We start from the raw sequence: 13,871 nt of genomic DNA, 5'->3' as shown, positions 1-13,871 counted from the left end.
ATCGCCACCTGATCCCACTGTGACTGTAGTTAAAGCCATGACTCTTAAACTGGGCCCAGTGGGACATCGACACAACACCAGGCAGCCTCTATGAATATGAATGATCCAGCCAAGCATAGATCAAATGCACAGAACCCGAACACCACATTGCTAATTGGGAGGGGATGTGGTAACCTCTAGCCCCCTTGTTTCCATAAAAAAACATACCCAAATGTTGATGTTTATTATAACAAACCACATGACATTATTATTGTTTCAGTCTCGCTCCTGCTGAGATAGCAACCTCCGACACTGTGTCACCAGCTAGACCAGTAATGAATAAAAGCTGAAGTGTGTGTGTGTGTGTGTGTCTCCTGAGCCCACAGATCAAACCACACCACAGGGACAGAGGAGAAAGGTTTCGTCACCAGAAGGGTTCAGAAATTTAATCAGCACTGACAAAATTAAATCTCTGAACACAATGACGGACAGTGTGCAGACACTCCACCTGCTGTTTGTGTTTGAACAGGCCCTCAGTTGACTTTTTTCTTGCTCCATATTTCCATATTTTACTGCTGCTGATTATTCATTAATATGCATTTTTTTTTCCATAACCTTTGGTGCAGTTGTTCATATCAGAGCACTGTCTCCGCTTTGACTTTGTGAATGGGATAATCTCAGTGTGAAAGAAAGATTAGCCGGGTGAGAGCGCCGGCTAAAACTCTCCACTGATCCCAGCCCCAGGCACAACAGTACGGCTAATGTGAGCGTAGAATTGGTTTTCATGCTACATTGGATGAAAGTTTGAGCCTAGCACCCAGACAACCAAACCCAGAAGTAATTATGAATGATTGTTCACATAGATACCTTCAGTTTGCCCGAGGCAACTCCTGAGGCAACTTTATGTCGCCATTACTTCTTCTGCCTTAAGGATTTTATTTTAAGATCTTTGTTTTTAGTTTGTCCAGTATTCCGTGTAGTTAAAGGTTGGGAGGAAAAAGGTGAATTTATTCGAAGGCAACCTTTGGTTGAGAGCTGTTGGACTGAATGCAAACATAGAGATTAAATGGAAAAGTGAAATCTCATTAGCAGAATTCCCATCCAAGTGTTAATGTAAATTAGAAGTTAGGGAAGCTGAATAGCCAATTCTGGTAGAATTATGAAAAAGTTGCCTTGAGTCAGGAGGGGTTTTTGCCAGTAGATAAATTATGCTTTAAAAATGTGAAGTGTTGCATCTGACACAATTAATGTAGCAGTGTCTGCAGCCAAATATTGTTCACTAAAACCTCCCAGAAATGCTGCATATGCTGTCTGTCATGCTGATGTACAGTATGAGGTTCCCTTTGTGGATGCAGGGCCACTAATTTGTGCTTTACAAAACAATACTTGTGCATTATAGCATGAAATATGAGAAATATTAGTTGACAACAAATAACATCTTTCATTTCCCTTTCTTCTGATGTAGTTCTCTTTTGCATTCAGGCTTCACATTCAGTTTTCTGTTGGCATTTGAAAAAATTAACATAAAAATTTGTCTGACATTTGATTGGAAACCTTTGAGCCTTGCTAATAATGTAGCTGTCTTGGAGAAGCGCTGAAGCTGTGGAACTGCTGATAGATAGGGATCAGTGGACACATCTGGCAGGAGGAAATACCACTATCACCAGCAGTCAGGGTCCTCCCGCAGGACCACCCCACCCCCACTTTTGCCATGAAATCTATCCAGGTATGTGGCTTAGCACTGCGGACTAAATCGAAGCAATCCTTTCTATCTCAAAGTGAATTGGCTCGATAGAGTGAGATCAGATCATGAGGGGGTAAACTAAGACATCAAAGTGGGAAGTTACCACTTTATTACATCCTCTGCCTGCAGAAATATAAAGTTTTCCATCTCTGACCCCTACAAACTATAACCAGAAACTGCATTTTTGCCACTTCTTGTTGTCCCTATTGGACATTTATCTCTGTTTGGCGACATGAGCAAACAGCGGGACTGGTGCCAGGTCTAGCTTATGCAGCCATAGCAGTTGTCTGCACACAGAGCAGCGGACACCGTGAAGGACCCGGAAAACAGTGTGTCACTACGCACAAGATGCTCCACTGGGTGAAGTTTGTCGGGCTGCGCTGGAGAGGGCCAGCATAAATATTTATCTGGTTTATTTGTTTTCCCTGGCTCTGGGCCTGTGTGTTTGGAGAGAAATACATGAGGAAAGAATGCTCAGTGTGTCTTTCTGCTGGATTAGTATACCAGAGGTCACCAAGTGCCGATTTAACTGGAGCATGGAAAAATCACTTTGGGTTAATACAGCACCAGTGGAATAATGGGTTAACTTTACCCGATACCCATGGGTGGTACCCAAGCAAAAAGCTTATTTTGGGCTGGGTTATTTACCCAAACTAAAATGATGGTATGTTTGCAAACTGTTATAATTTTCTCTTTTTAAACTTGCATGTCACTATTTGTCTCTATTATTTAATATGTGTATGCTTTACGGTTGAGAATGTCATATCATTTTGTACAACTAACAAACAAAATGTGACAATTTTAAAGTAAAGGTTGAGCTTCTTGGTTCAAAATAACCACATTTAGTTTGTGTAAATAACCAAACAGTAATATAAAAAAAATCCCTCACACAAACAACCCAATGGTAGAGTGTAAAGTTAACCTGTCTGTGCAATATTGACCCAAACTGGGTCAATTTTCAACCCACTGATTTTTAGTGGGAATATTGTAGTGAATCTGCAGAGCATACGGTAGCTTTAGACACATGTCACCAATATTTGGTGTTTAATCCGCTGTCGTAGATGAACGCCTTCATGTAGCACTCATGTATATGGGGCTGGATGTTAGTTGGACCCAAACGCAGGAGACTGCAGGCAACAGGAACTTGAAGGATAAATCTTTATTCCGGTCTGAGTGCAGGCAGAGCTGAACTGAACAGAACAGAACAAAACAAAGGATCCAACAAGACTGAACTGAAAACCAGGGAACAGGTGACCAGGCAGAGAACAGGCAAGGAGCTGATTGGTTGGGGAAAACGTTGGGAGCAGGTAAGGACCAACGAGGCTGATAGAGGGCAGGTGTGGAGGGAAAAGCAGTACAGAAAACTAAAAACTCAGAAAACACAATATGTCATCAGTACTTCTCCCACTCGGTCCAGTCTAAACAGACAGGGAGAAAGTCTGAGGGCATCTGGTGGACTGGTGGAGAATGGCAACTAAGGGACACAGAACCAGACTGTGACACTGGATTTGAAATTACAAGTCTGGAACTGTTAACAGACAAGCCCCTTGAGAGAAACATATTTGTCTTGTCATGAAATGAAAAACCTCCCTGTCACTCAGCATCTTTCTAATGATGCTTATTAATTAAGTAGACTTTCTCTCACATAATATCAGCCTCTCTAGTAAACCTCATTCATGAATAATCAATGAGCAGCTGCTTAATAAACATTAGGGGGTGTATATAGCCGAGCTCTGACTCCTTCCCCCGTAAGCTCAGCAGAGTGCCGGAGAGCGACGGAGAGGGAGGGAGCATGTGAGGCGAGGAGGGGGGGGACAAGTGTGTGAGAGTAGAGAGACGAGGCTGAGCGCAGAGATACAGCCACAAGCTGGGGGGAAGTCAATCCTGTCAGCCAAAGTCGTTGTGTGGCTGTGGAATAAAGACACAGAGCGGACAGAGGGAGTCAGTTCAGAGGGGAAAAAGAAGAAGAAAAAGAAGATATCTGCTTCTTCTCTCTTCCTGCCTGACTGGCTGGAGAGGGGAGCCTGGATGTTGTGATCTGCTCCACCATGGGATGCAGCCTCTGTACCCTGCAGAAGCCTGAGGAGCAATATAAACTACTCTATGAAGTCTGCCAGGTACTGTGACCAAGCTTCCTCAAGCCTCAGGAAGAGTTTTCAAGGCTCTTTTCAGGTTCTTTTATTGTAGTTTTTGTTATTTTGGCAAGAGCCACAATCCGTTTTAGTATTTCTTGGTGTTTTCTGACTTGTTGAAGGGGTCACTGGCTGAGTGGGAGTAGAGTAGATTGGAGTGGAGTGAAGTGGAGTTGTTGCCGGCTGGAGCTCCTGCAGCTGAGCAGCCTGAACTCTGGCCGCAGGGGTCAGCGAGAGGTGGCGCGCTTTGCTTAAAGGAGGGGGTGATGAAGAGGTGACAGCTCTCTCAATGTGTCTGCTAGTGTGTGCCGATCACTGCCCACCTCCTCATTGTCAACTGAATGCTGACTCGGGAGCTTTCCGGCTTTAACCCCTGTTTGACTTTCACTAAAGTTTATATTTAACACTCCAGTGCTTGTTTTGCACATTTTTTTTCCACCAAAGAAAACAGAGCAGGCGTGTTATAGATGCACCATTAACACATAGAGAGAGTGTTTTCACATGAGAGCCCACAACAGGTTTTTATATTCTTCTTTTTATCATTTTATTTTAGCCTCTCTTTTTTAAACAACCTGTAGGAAAAATCCTGATTAGTGCTGAGATTAATCAATAAATGGATCTACAGAAAATGAATTAATTAACACTTTGATAGTCAGTTAATTGTTTTTCAAGGAAATTACAAAACATTTGCTTATTCCAGTTTCTCAATTGTGAGGATTTACTGCTTTTCTTTTGGTTTCTTTGGGTTTTGGACTTTTGGTCAAACAAAACAAAGAATTTGATGACGTCAATTTGGGCTTTGGGAGATTGTGATGTGCATTTGTTTTTTACTTTTGTACTTTTACTTTCTGACATTTTATAGAGTGAACAATTAATAGGTTAATAAAAAAAAATCTACAGTTCACTAAATAATGAAAATAATGTTAGTTCCAGTCCTAATCCTATATTCAAAATACATTCTTGGCTTACAATATTTACATTTTGGTTTTATTTAAAAAAGTTCTGCACAAAATCTCTTAATAAGTTGATCTTAATAGAGTTTGTTTAGAATCTCAAAGCAATGAACCACATGTTTCCTTGTCTTCCAATTTTCTGTCTGTCTCTGCCCTCAGATGAACTCAGTGTGAACCCACCTTCTGTTGTTCTCACAACCATCCGGTTGTAGATTTTAGCATAGCAAAGGAAGATGCTTCACATTGCAGCCAATATGAAACTCAGCGGGCCAAATCATTACATATTCCTTCAGTTGAGAACTGGTTGGTGTATCATTCGCTGTGTGACTGACAGCTTACAGTGTGTTGCCATTCTCTGTTCTGTGCAGGCTTTGCTCTGTGTCAACTTCAATTGAGACAACATGCTCGGAGTGCTGGTTTATTCATTTGAGTGTGTTTGGATTCAAGAGCCAGTCTGGACAAATGAGTGAAAACACTGACCCGTCTTGACAGCAGACAGTGTCTGACTCTGACAGACTGTATAATACGTCTTTGAGGACTGGTTTCTGTAACACGCTCAAATCTGTGTTTTTTTGTTGGGTTTTTTTTCTGTCTTTCTTTTCATCCATACTGGACCCCAGCCAAGTGTTATCCTCCTATCACACCAAATTACATCTCCATTTACTGCGCAGGGTGCCGGGTGGCTAGTGGCTGGTTTAAATGAACGTAATGATCAAGCTCTCTGTGGACCTCGCTCATTATTCTCCCCTAAAAAACAAGCTCCCTCCCATCAGGGGAAGATAACAGGGGGAGTCTGACATTGTGCCTGCAAATAGTTCAGCTTTGATCAGGTCTGTTCAGAAAAAAAAAGACTAAAAGGTTTTGGCTTGTCTCAAAGAAAGGATGGGTGTTATGCAGTGGCATAATAAATGGATTATGGGTGCTAATATTGGGGTCAGAAAGCCCTCCATTCCTCCACTCCACCCCCAACCGACCACTAATAACAGCAAAAACATGGTGTGGGGAAGAGGTCTGTCACTTCTTTTGTTCTGCCTCCTCTTAGGTCACAATGTCACCTTGCCTGTCAGTTATCCTGGATTGGCAGGCCGTTCACCTACATTAGTCTGTTTGTTTTACAGCAGTTACTCCGTCTGCCACTGAGGCTCTGTAGAGAAAGTCAGCATGTAGGGTTTAACTTCATCAGTCGTTTGTCATTTTCGCTGCTCTCAGACAAGCCAATCAGCCGCCCAGCCTGACAGAAGAGATGACAGAAGATGTCTGGTGCGCCATGCATGAACAAAAAGAAAAAGAAATGTGTTTTTTTTTTTTTTTTGCTGTACTTCATCTCAAAGGATTGTGAGGAGTAATAGTGATGCTTTTTGAAGTGTATGAGGAGTCATGGAAGAATTTGTCATTCCACCCAATTTTCAGCTGGGTCACTTTTTCTTTTATCGGGTTGTTTTTCAGATGTGGAAACGATTTTAACCATTTTTCTTTTCTAAAAACTTGTCTCACACTAAAAGCATCACTCAACAAAACCATTCGACAACCACGATTACCTACATTTTCCTTTAATCTGTGAAACTAAAAATACAACTGACAAGTACAGGTTCTCGTGTTGTTTTGTTGGAGAGAAGCACCGCTCTAGTTTAGAAGTCTCTGTTTTTGGTAGTCACCAGGTGGATCTGACTTGAGATTGGACTCAGGTGATATCTTGTGTTTGTAATTGTTTTGTCTTTAATTCAGAGTATGATTCAATTAAAGAATAAAACTTGGAGCTTCATTGTTTGTCTTTTTACCCAGAGTTTTTGATGGCCTTTGTCAATGTAGACAGCACACACTACAGGTCAGACAAACCAGTCCTGCCCTGTGACACACTTTGCATGTTTAATCATTAGGTGTGTCCTACTAGAACGTGCATCCATGGACTTTTACTAGTAGCGCTGGTTAATGATGTCTGAGTTCAGGCTTTGCAGTTCAGACTCTTTTTTTTTTTTTTTAATCTATCCCGTCAGGCCTGCATTCACCATGTGTTGCTGCAGGATATTGTAAGGATTTTGTTTAATCATTGGGATTGAATTTGTGATTGTCCGGAAATTGTGTATCTCTGCAAAGTGCATTAGAGTCACATTTGTAATAAGTATTGGCTGTGCAAAAGTTTTTTTCCCCTTTTTGTAGTACAAATTATTTCATAACACAAGGAAATATATGCTTTGAAGTGACTAGGTCTCAGTTTCTGGTAAGGTACTATAATAATGTTCATGGTCAGCTGAAATACTTACATGTTAAATTTGTTAATGAAAACTTGACTTGCCCTGAAGGGCTTGTAACTTGACTGGAGACTTGTCATCAGACAGTGGTTCATAGTGAGTGCTATGTTGATCATGGCCACACAACTAAAACATAAACCATTTCTATTCACACATTGACAGTGTGTGTGCATTTTTGCGGTGCACGTTCCTCTGTAGCTGTTCATGGTAGAGTAGGTGGTGATGGATGAAATTTGTGCGAGTACATCCTCAGCTTGTACTCCTTGGGGGGGTGTGGGGGGATTCTGGGGAGTCTTATTTCTCCTCACTGATAATACAAGCAGATCCTCTTGATCGGTGAGCCTGGCACGGCGCCCACTCTGCTCTCCCCGTCAACCCTCTGAGGACTTAATAATCCATGAACACTTGAAATCTTTCCAGTTCATTAAACACCTTAGCTCTAAGTCCCATGTTGGAAGCATGGAAAATATGGTTTTGCACTATTTTATAAAAGTCAGCAGACTGTATCTCATTCTTTACCTGGAGCTATTTTATCAGTCCTGGCAGAATTAGAACTACTCGCTTGACTTGGTAACTTTTGCAGTCTGTTTGGAAAGAATTAATTAACAGGCTGTTATTTTCTCCAAGGAATTGCTCTTATGCAGATTTTTGTGTACAGCGCTGATATCAAACGTTGTTACAGTCTATTAAGAGCAGCCCACGCAGCTTTCAAGATAAGCGTTTTCCCTTTTCGTTATGATCATTAAAAGCCTGAGCTGTAGCAGCCTCGGTGTTCCCTTTTAAACTTGACCCTTCTGACAGCGGTGAACCCCTCGGCCCTTTCTTCAAAGCTAAAGGTAAGCACCATGTGGAGATGTAAGCTCAGCTGCTTTTGTCAGGGACTTAAAGGTAGAGGCCTTGGAAACTCTGTTTGACAGTCCTAGGGCTCTTAATCTCTCCAGAAGCACTCTGTAATGGCTGTGGCGCCGTGCTGCGGCTCTTCCAAGACCCAAAGCTTAATTAGAGCCTCAGCACAAACTGGCTATTGAGGCTCTGATCCACGCTGAACTGATCCAGACTATTGTTTGCCTACTAAGTCCTTTGCTTTGCTAGGTCTCCCTTTCTGTATCTGCCTTTCTCTGGCTATTTATCTCTCCCAGTTCCCCGCAGAGGAACAGCATCTTAAACCAAAAAAAAAACGATTGATCTGCTGAGCAAAAGAAGTTTACAAATGGGCCCATTGGAACATTTCCTATCTGAGGCTTTCCAAGTGCCAGTGCCTAATTAGCCATATTTCTGATTGAAGGCTGTAAAGATGTCACGCTCAGCTCAAGAAGCCAAGTTGTCACCGTGCCAGATGGTCTCAGTATGACATCTTCTCAATCAGACAGACAGAAATATTAGATGGAGATATTTGTACAAAACAGGCCCTCATCCAGTCAATCCTCTGCCCCTCTGTCCCACTGTCAGAGACCCCCGTCATCAAAGCAGTTACCAAAAAACAAGGGAACTCGTAGCGATACAGCTCGGCCCGCTAGGCTCCCGGCCCCGTAATGAGGCTTGACACAGGCGGCGTACAGAGACAAAGCAGGGATCACCAGCGCCCGAGCGCGGCCACTGGAGCCTGACACTGTGTGTTTTTAACAACGGCTAAGATCAGCCCTGGTGTGCCGTCACATCTGTTAAACACTGGAGCAGGTGGCTGGCTGCCACAGGGGAGCTCTTACGGGAGCCTGTGTACTTACTGTCGGTCCAAAGGAAATGACAGAGAGGGATCGCAGTCACAAAAGAGACGTAACAAGATCCCCATAAACAGCCGAAGAAAAACTCAAACTATGAGTAAGCTTTGAGAGAATATTGAATCAGAATGTTGATGTAGAGAGGAGATGTAAATAGCACCAGGCAACATTTTTTTCAGCCCAGAGGAGCAAAACAATCCCCAAATCAAGATTTTTTGCTGAAATTATTGTAATGTTCACAACTAAGATATGGAAATTAACCAAATATTAGGGTTTGGAGAAAAGGCAATATATATATACTGTGAGATGAGAGATTTTGCTTTTGGTTAGACTGAATTGCAACTTCATTTCACTTCATTCATTCAGCCTGACAATGCTTTGTTTCGGGTAACCAACGTCATTTTCAGTCGAAACTGACTCATTTCTCCAACCAGTCGTCAATGGCCACAACACCAGACCTAGCGTTTGAATCGCTAAACAGATCTGACATGTTTCATGATTCAAGGGTCTGGAACCAGGCCATCCATGTGTTTAAGTCCTTTCAATTTTTTTTTTTTTTTCAGTTATTTAATTAACAGAATTATCCAAAAACAGACATGCACATGTGATTATTTATTACTCATAGGACATATACTCTTTTATCCTTCACCAACAAGCAAACAACACCACATAGTTTAAACAGAGATGATTCCATGTGCTAGATATTTTGCAAGCTCATTGGCTAAACAGGAAATCAGCACAACTGTGACCCATAGTGGAGTCACAGATGTTAGCTTGTGGTGTGCTGCACACCACACATGAGTCAGCCTGATCTTTTTAGAAGGAGGCTTGAACGGGATGATTTCGACAATGAATAGTCCTCGTCACATTTTCTGCCTCAAATAAGAGGTTTGTTTTTTCGTAATTCATTGCTTTTAGTTCGCAACAATCAGCTATTGTTTCACAAGAGCAGCATCTCGTTAACCTGATAGTCACGGTACATGATTATGAGTTTGCTGAAATTAGTGTACATGCATCTTTAAGTGCCTCATTTGTATATACACCCTGTAATGAATAAAACATGTGTGGCCCATGTGGGATGTGAGCAGTTGTTCAATAGCTTCAAGTTGTTGGGCACATTTGAATGATTAAGGATGATTATTTCTCATTATCAGGCTGTATAAAGGAGCCCCTCCCAGCAGTCTTCATTATGTGTCACTAACAATGTGATTTAGACTCAACTGTGGATGCCACCTGCATCGAGGGAGCTACGTTCCCTCTGCGGAGATGAGAATGATCCCATATTTTTGGGGTTTTCGTATCACGTCCGCTCCCTCTCTCTCCTCCTTCTTCCAGTGAGGTGTATCTCTGTGCAGCTGTGTTTGATCACAGCTGGAGCAAACTTGACTTGAACAAACAGATTTGGCATTGAGCTGTGACACCTCAGAGGGGATAGGTGTGCATGTTTTATTGTGTGTGTGTGTGTGTGTGTGTGTGTGTGGAGGTGCTAAGGCTAATGAGGGGATGTCTGCCTGAGGTAGTGGGGTGAGATAACGGTGCTGATGAAGCAGAACACGCACCAGGGTCTCAGTTCGTTTGCTGATTTTACCTTCCCCCATGAACTCCACCTTTCACTTTGCTCTATACTATACACTTTGCTCATATCTGCACTGAGGGACAGCTGCTTTCTAGTCTTTTCTAATGTACATTATTGATGTTAGGTTTATATACACAGCATCTTTTATTGTTTGACTCTACAAGCTTTCCATTCATCATGTTATCTGGTTTATCAGCTTTACTTTATGCACTGTACCTCACTCTCCTGTGTGCAACTTGGCTTTCATGTTGTGTCTTTACTCAGGAACATGCTTTAAGGCTTTGAATCTGCCTTTCAGCCCTGATCATTTTGGAGTAGTTTCATCTTTTAATTCAAAGTTTTTGTCTGCAGATTTGGGTCGAGGCTGTGTCACTATTTTTGTTCGAATAATAACATGATGATGATGATACTGCAGGTGGGCGAAGGGCTTTTACCAATTTCCTGAGCCAGAAAATCATCCCATCCATTTAATTTTTAAATTAACGGGCTTTTATTAGCACTCATTCAAAAACACAGTGAATTAAATATTCTATTGTACTGGGGCTTAAAAGAAAAAGAAAAAGAAATAGTAGTCAAATAAAATTCAGAAGCTCCCTGACGCATACCTCCCACCTTAAGTTATGTTCACTGGACCAGAGAAAGGCAGCAGGAAATGTACGGAAGTGATTTGGGTTCTTAATTGATCAACTGTGGATAACACAATGTCCCATGCTTAAATCAGATTAGGTGAAAGTAAACAGTGGTGTCTCTTTCAGCCAGCATTAAGTTTTTAGCTGTTTGTTCTGTAATCCTCAGTAAGCTCGCACGCTGCGGTAAATAAAGACCGCTGTGTTTTCAAGCCTCACACCATGGAAAGTTGTCTGTCGAAAGGAATATGTGCAGATTTAAAGACACACTTAAAAGCATGTGTGTGCATCCACACACACATACACACACACACACACACACACACACACACACACTTAGAAATCACTGGCTGGTCCTTGAATTTTATTCCTTTTGTATGAAAATGGTTAAAAGTGAAATAAAAGAGGGATTAACTCTGTTTTTCAAGCTGAATGACCCACATTCAGACTGCTACTCAAACACTATATAGGCCCCCCGAAAATAAGCCTTCATGCTCTCTATCACGTCAGCACTCCTCTCTGTTCTGAAATACAGACTTTGAAGAATTTGTCTAAGAAGTGTACCCGACCAGAAAGAGGAGGCGAGCACCCTGGCTCTCAAGACTTTTTAAAAGGCTTGTCTATAGAGTGAAGTTCCCAGGGTTTTCTCTGTCCATCTCTGAAAGGCACCGTTAGGCTGGCAGAGTTTCCACTCTGTTCACCTCACTCAGGCTCGGACTGGCAATCTGGCAATTCTGGCAAATACCGGAAGGGCTGGCCCGCATAGTGGGCCGCAACACCACCACCAGCAATAAAAAAAATTCCCACAAAAAGTCCAGCAGGTGATACTGCTAACATTAATTCATATCGTGACAGTGTTAACAGCGGAGCTAGGCCAGAGGGGATTCATCATATTGAGTGCAGCTTTTCAACTTCAAAATGCATCAAGAATAGATTACGGAGCACTACATCACAAGAGCTTAGTGAAGCGTTCATGCTTATGGCTACAGAAAAAGATATTTTTATGGCTTTGGACACTGATAGCAGAGGAGTGCACTGGTGAGACGTCTTCTCACCACCTAAGGTAGGACATGCCATTCTACTTGCCACTTAAGGCCGCTGTGTTATGCTGTTTTTTAAATGATGTCAGCTGGTTAGTCACTCTTGGTCTGCTCCAGTAGGATGCAGGCATGCTGCTTGTCACAGCCTGACAATAGCAGTGTTGGTAGCATGAAATCCTGACATTTAAGCCTGATGTGTGAATTGAATCAGATCAGCTGCGCACACGATGTCAGCTGATTGACTATAAATGCTGTTAATGTCTAGTTTCCGACACATTTCCAGATCGTCATTAGGCCAGGCCTATAGGAAAGCTTTTGTTCAGTGTGTGAATGAAGTTTTGGTTATTTTGTTTCATGTTGACAGCATTGCATTTTATCATAGACTACATTCATGACTGTTTTATGACAACATATGATTATGTCATATTTGTTTTATTTGTGAAGTTATGGATTAAGTTTGCCGAGAGCTGGGTTGCCCATATCAATTGTCAAACAAATAAAATCCTAAGTGTGCCTCTTAGGGTGCCGACTTTTTCTCTAGACTATTTATTTAATACATTATTTTATGAAACTCTGTAAGTACACCTGTAGTTAGGGTGCCAACTTGATATCTATTACTTAGCCTATATGTTATAAATAGCCTGACATTGCTTTTTGCAACTCACAAGTGCATATGTTGGGGAATAATGGGGCCAGTCCAGATGAAAATCGCTAGGGTCGGATTTTGTTCCCTGTCCGACCCTGACCTCAATGCTTCTGTTTCCCCAAGGAACAGAAACACTGGCTCTTTAATGATGTTCTTCTCCTCTTTATTAAAGGATTACGTGGTGATTGAATGGCTGTATCAAAGACTAATGTTATACAACACTGTCAGTGAATTGACTTAATGTCCTGCAAAACCTTTTCCTGCATGATAATGATTAGAGGAGTTAATTGTGTTACTGCCATAATGGTGCTTTTCATAGTAGTGTAGTCTCTGTCAATGATATTTTTTTTATTTTTTGTGGTCACATATTTAACAGCGTTTGGATGTTTGGTGTCTGTCTTTTTTGTTTGCCTTTCCAAAACCAAAAACACTGGAGCAAAAGTGTAAGGAATGAATTAAACTGTATGTGCTGCTTTAAACTGCTTTAACGTTAGCATAACACTGCATGTCCGGCTACCTAGCGTGTTACCTACAATAGCAACCGAGCATTACTTCCCGGGCCAAGGAGCATTTCATGCTACATTATTTTGTGGGGTAACAAGTTATGTAAAAAAAAAAAAAAAATGCTAACAATAGTAAATACACTGTGTAGTACTTTCTAACTGTGTGGAAGCTGGACCTGAATGCTATATCTGGGTGTAACATTAGCCTTAGCAGCTCTTTATTGGATTTGGGGACATTCACATGGCAGCGACCCTGGTGCTGCGTTTCCCAAACACACTAGCCTGTCACACTTCTCTGGTAATGTTACAAATGAAACATACTGTTTGAAAAATATGGGGGGAAAAACACTCTAACACATGCTATAAGCTTAAACCCCGTCTTACAGCAACTCAAAGGGGACACAGCACCTCAAATGCAGAAATGCGCAAACAGAAAAGTCAGTTACAGTTTGAAAGTGCATCTGTTGTGCAAGAATGGAAAGCTTGACAGCCATAGCAACAGTAACAAAGGGGGAGGGGATTTAGCAAACAGTCAAGTCAATTTCATTTCATGCAGATATTATTTTCTTTGTTAGTTTTTTGTCATTAGAGTTCTCATGAATAAGAAGGCTCTATTTCTAAGACACTACCTGATTAAATAAAGAATAAATGTAAACCTACCATAATAACACTTTACCATACCATGCCATGTGATAGAGCTCTCTG

At 41.7% G+C, this 13,871-nt stretch overlaps 1 protein-coding gene across 4 annotated transcripts in view; it reads left to right on the top strand.

The window, feature by feature from the left end:
- The window catches only part of pdzrn3b (PDZ domain containing RING finger 3b), a 98,437-nt gene that overhangs the window by 74,626 nt on the left and 9,940 nt on the right, over positions 1-13,871 (top strand). The window contains exon 1 of one of the 4 annotated variants that reach the window (XM_067588308.1): positions 3,599-3,840. The exons of 2 other annotated variants lie outside the window; for them this stretch is intronic. In XM_067588308.1, coding sequence (XP_067444409.1) covers positions 3,772-3,840 — 69 coding nt within the window. In that variant the 5' untranslated portion in view covers positions 3,599-3,771. Of the gene's footprint in view, positions 1-3,598; positions 3,841-12,017; positions 12,041-13,871 lie in introns of those variants that run through there. One more of the 4 variants, XM_067588309.1, reaches the window with a different exon arrangement.

This window comes from Thunnus thynnus, chromosome 4 (genome assembly GCF_963924715.1).
Source record: "Thunnus thynnus chromosome 4, fThuThy2.1, whole genome shotgun sequence".
In the NCBI taxonomy this organism is placed as follows: domain Eukaryota; kingdom Metazoa; phylum Chordata; class Actinopteri; order Scombriformes; family Scombridae; genus Thunnus; species Thunnus thynnus.
Note: the sequence above shows the minus strand (reverse complement) of the source record. Positions and strands in the feature narration are given on the sequence as shown.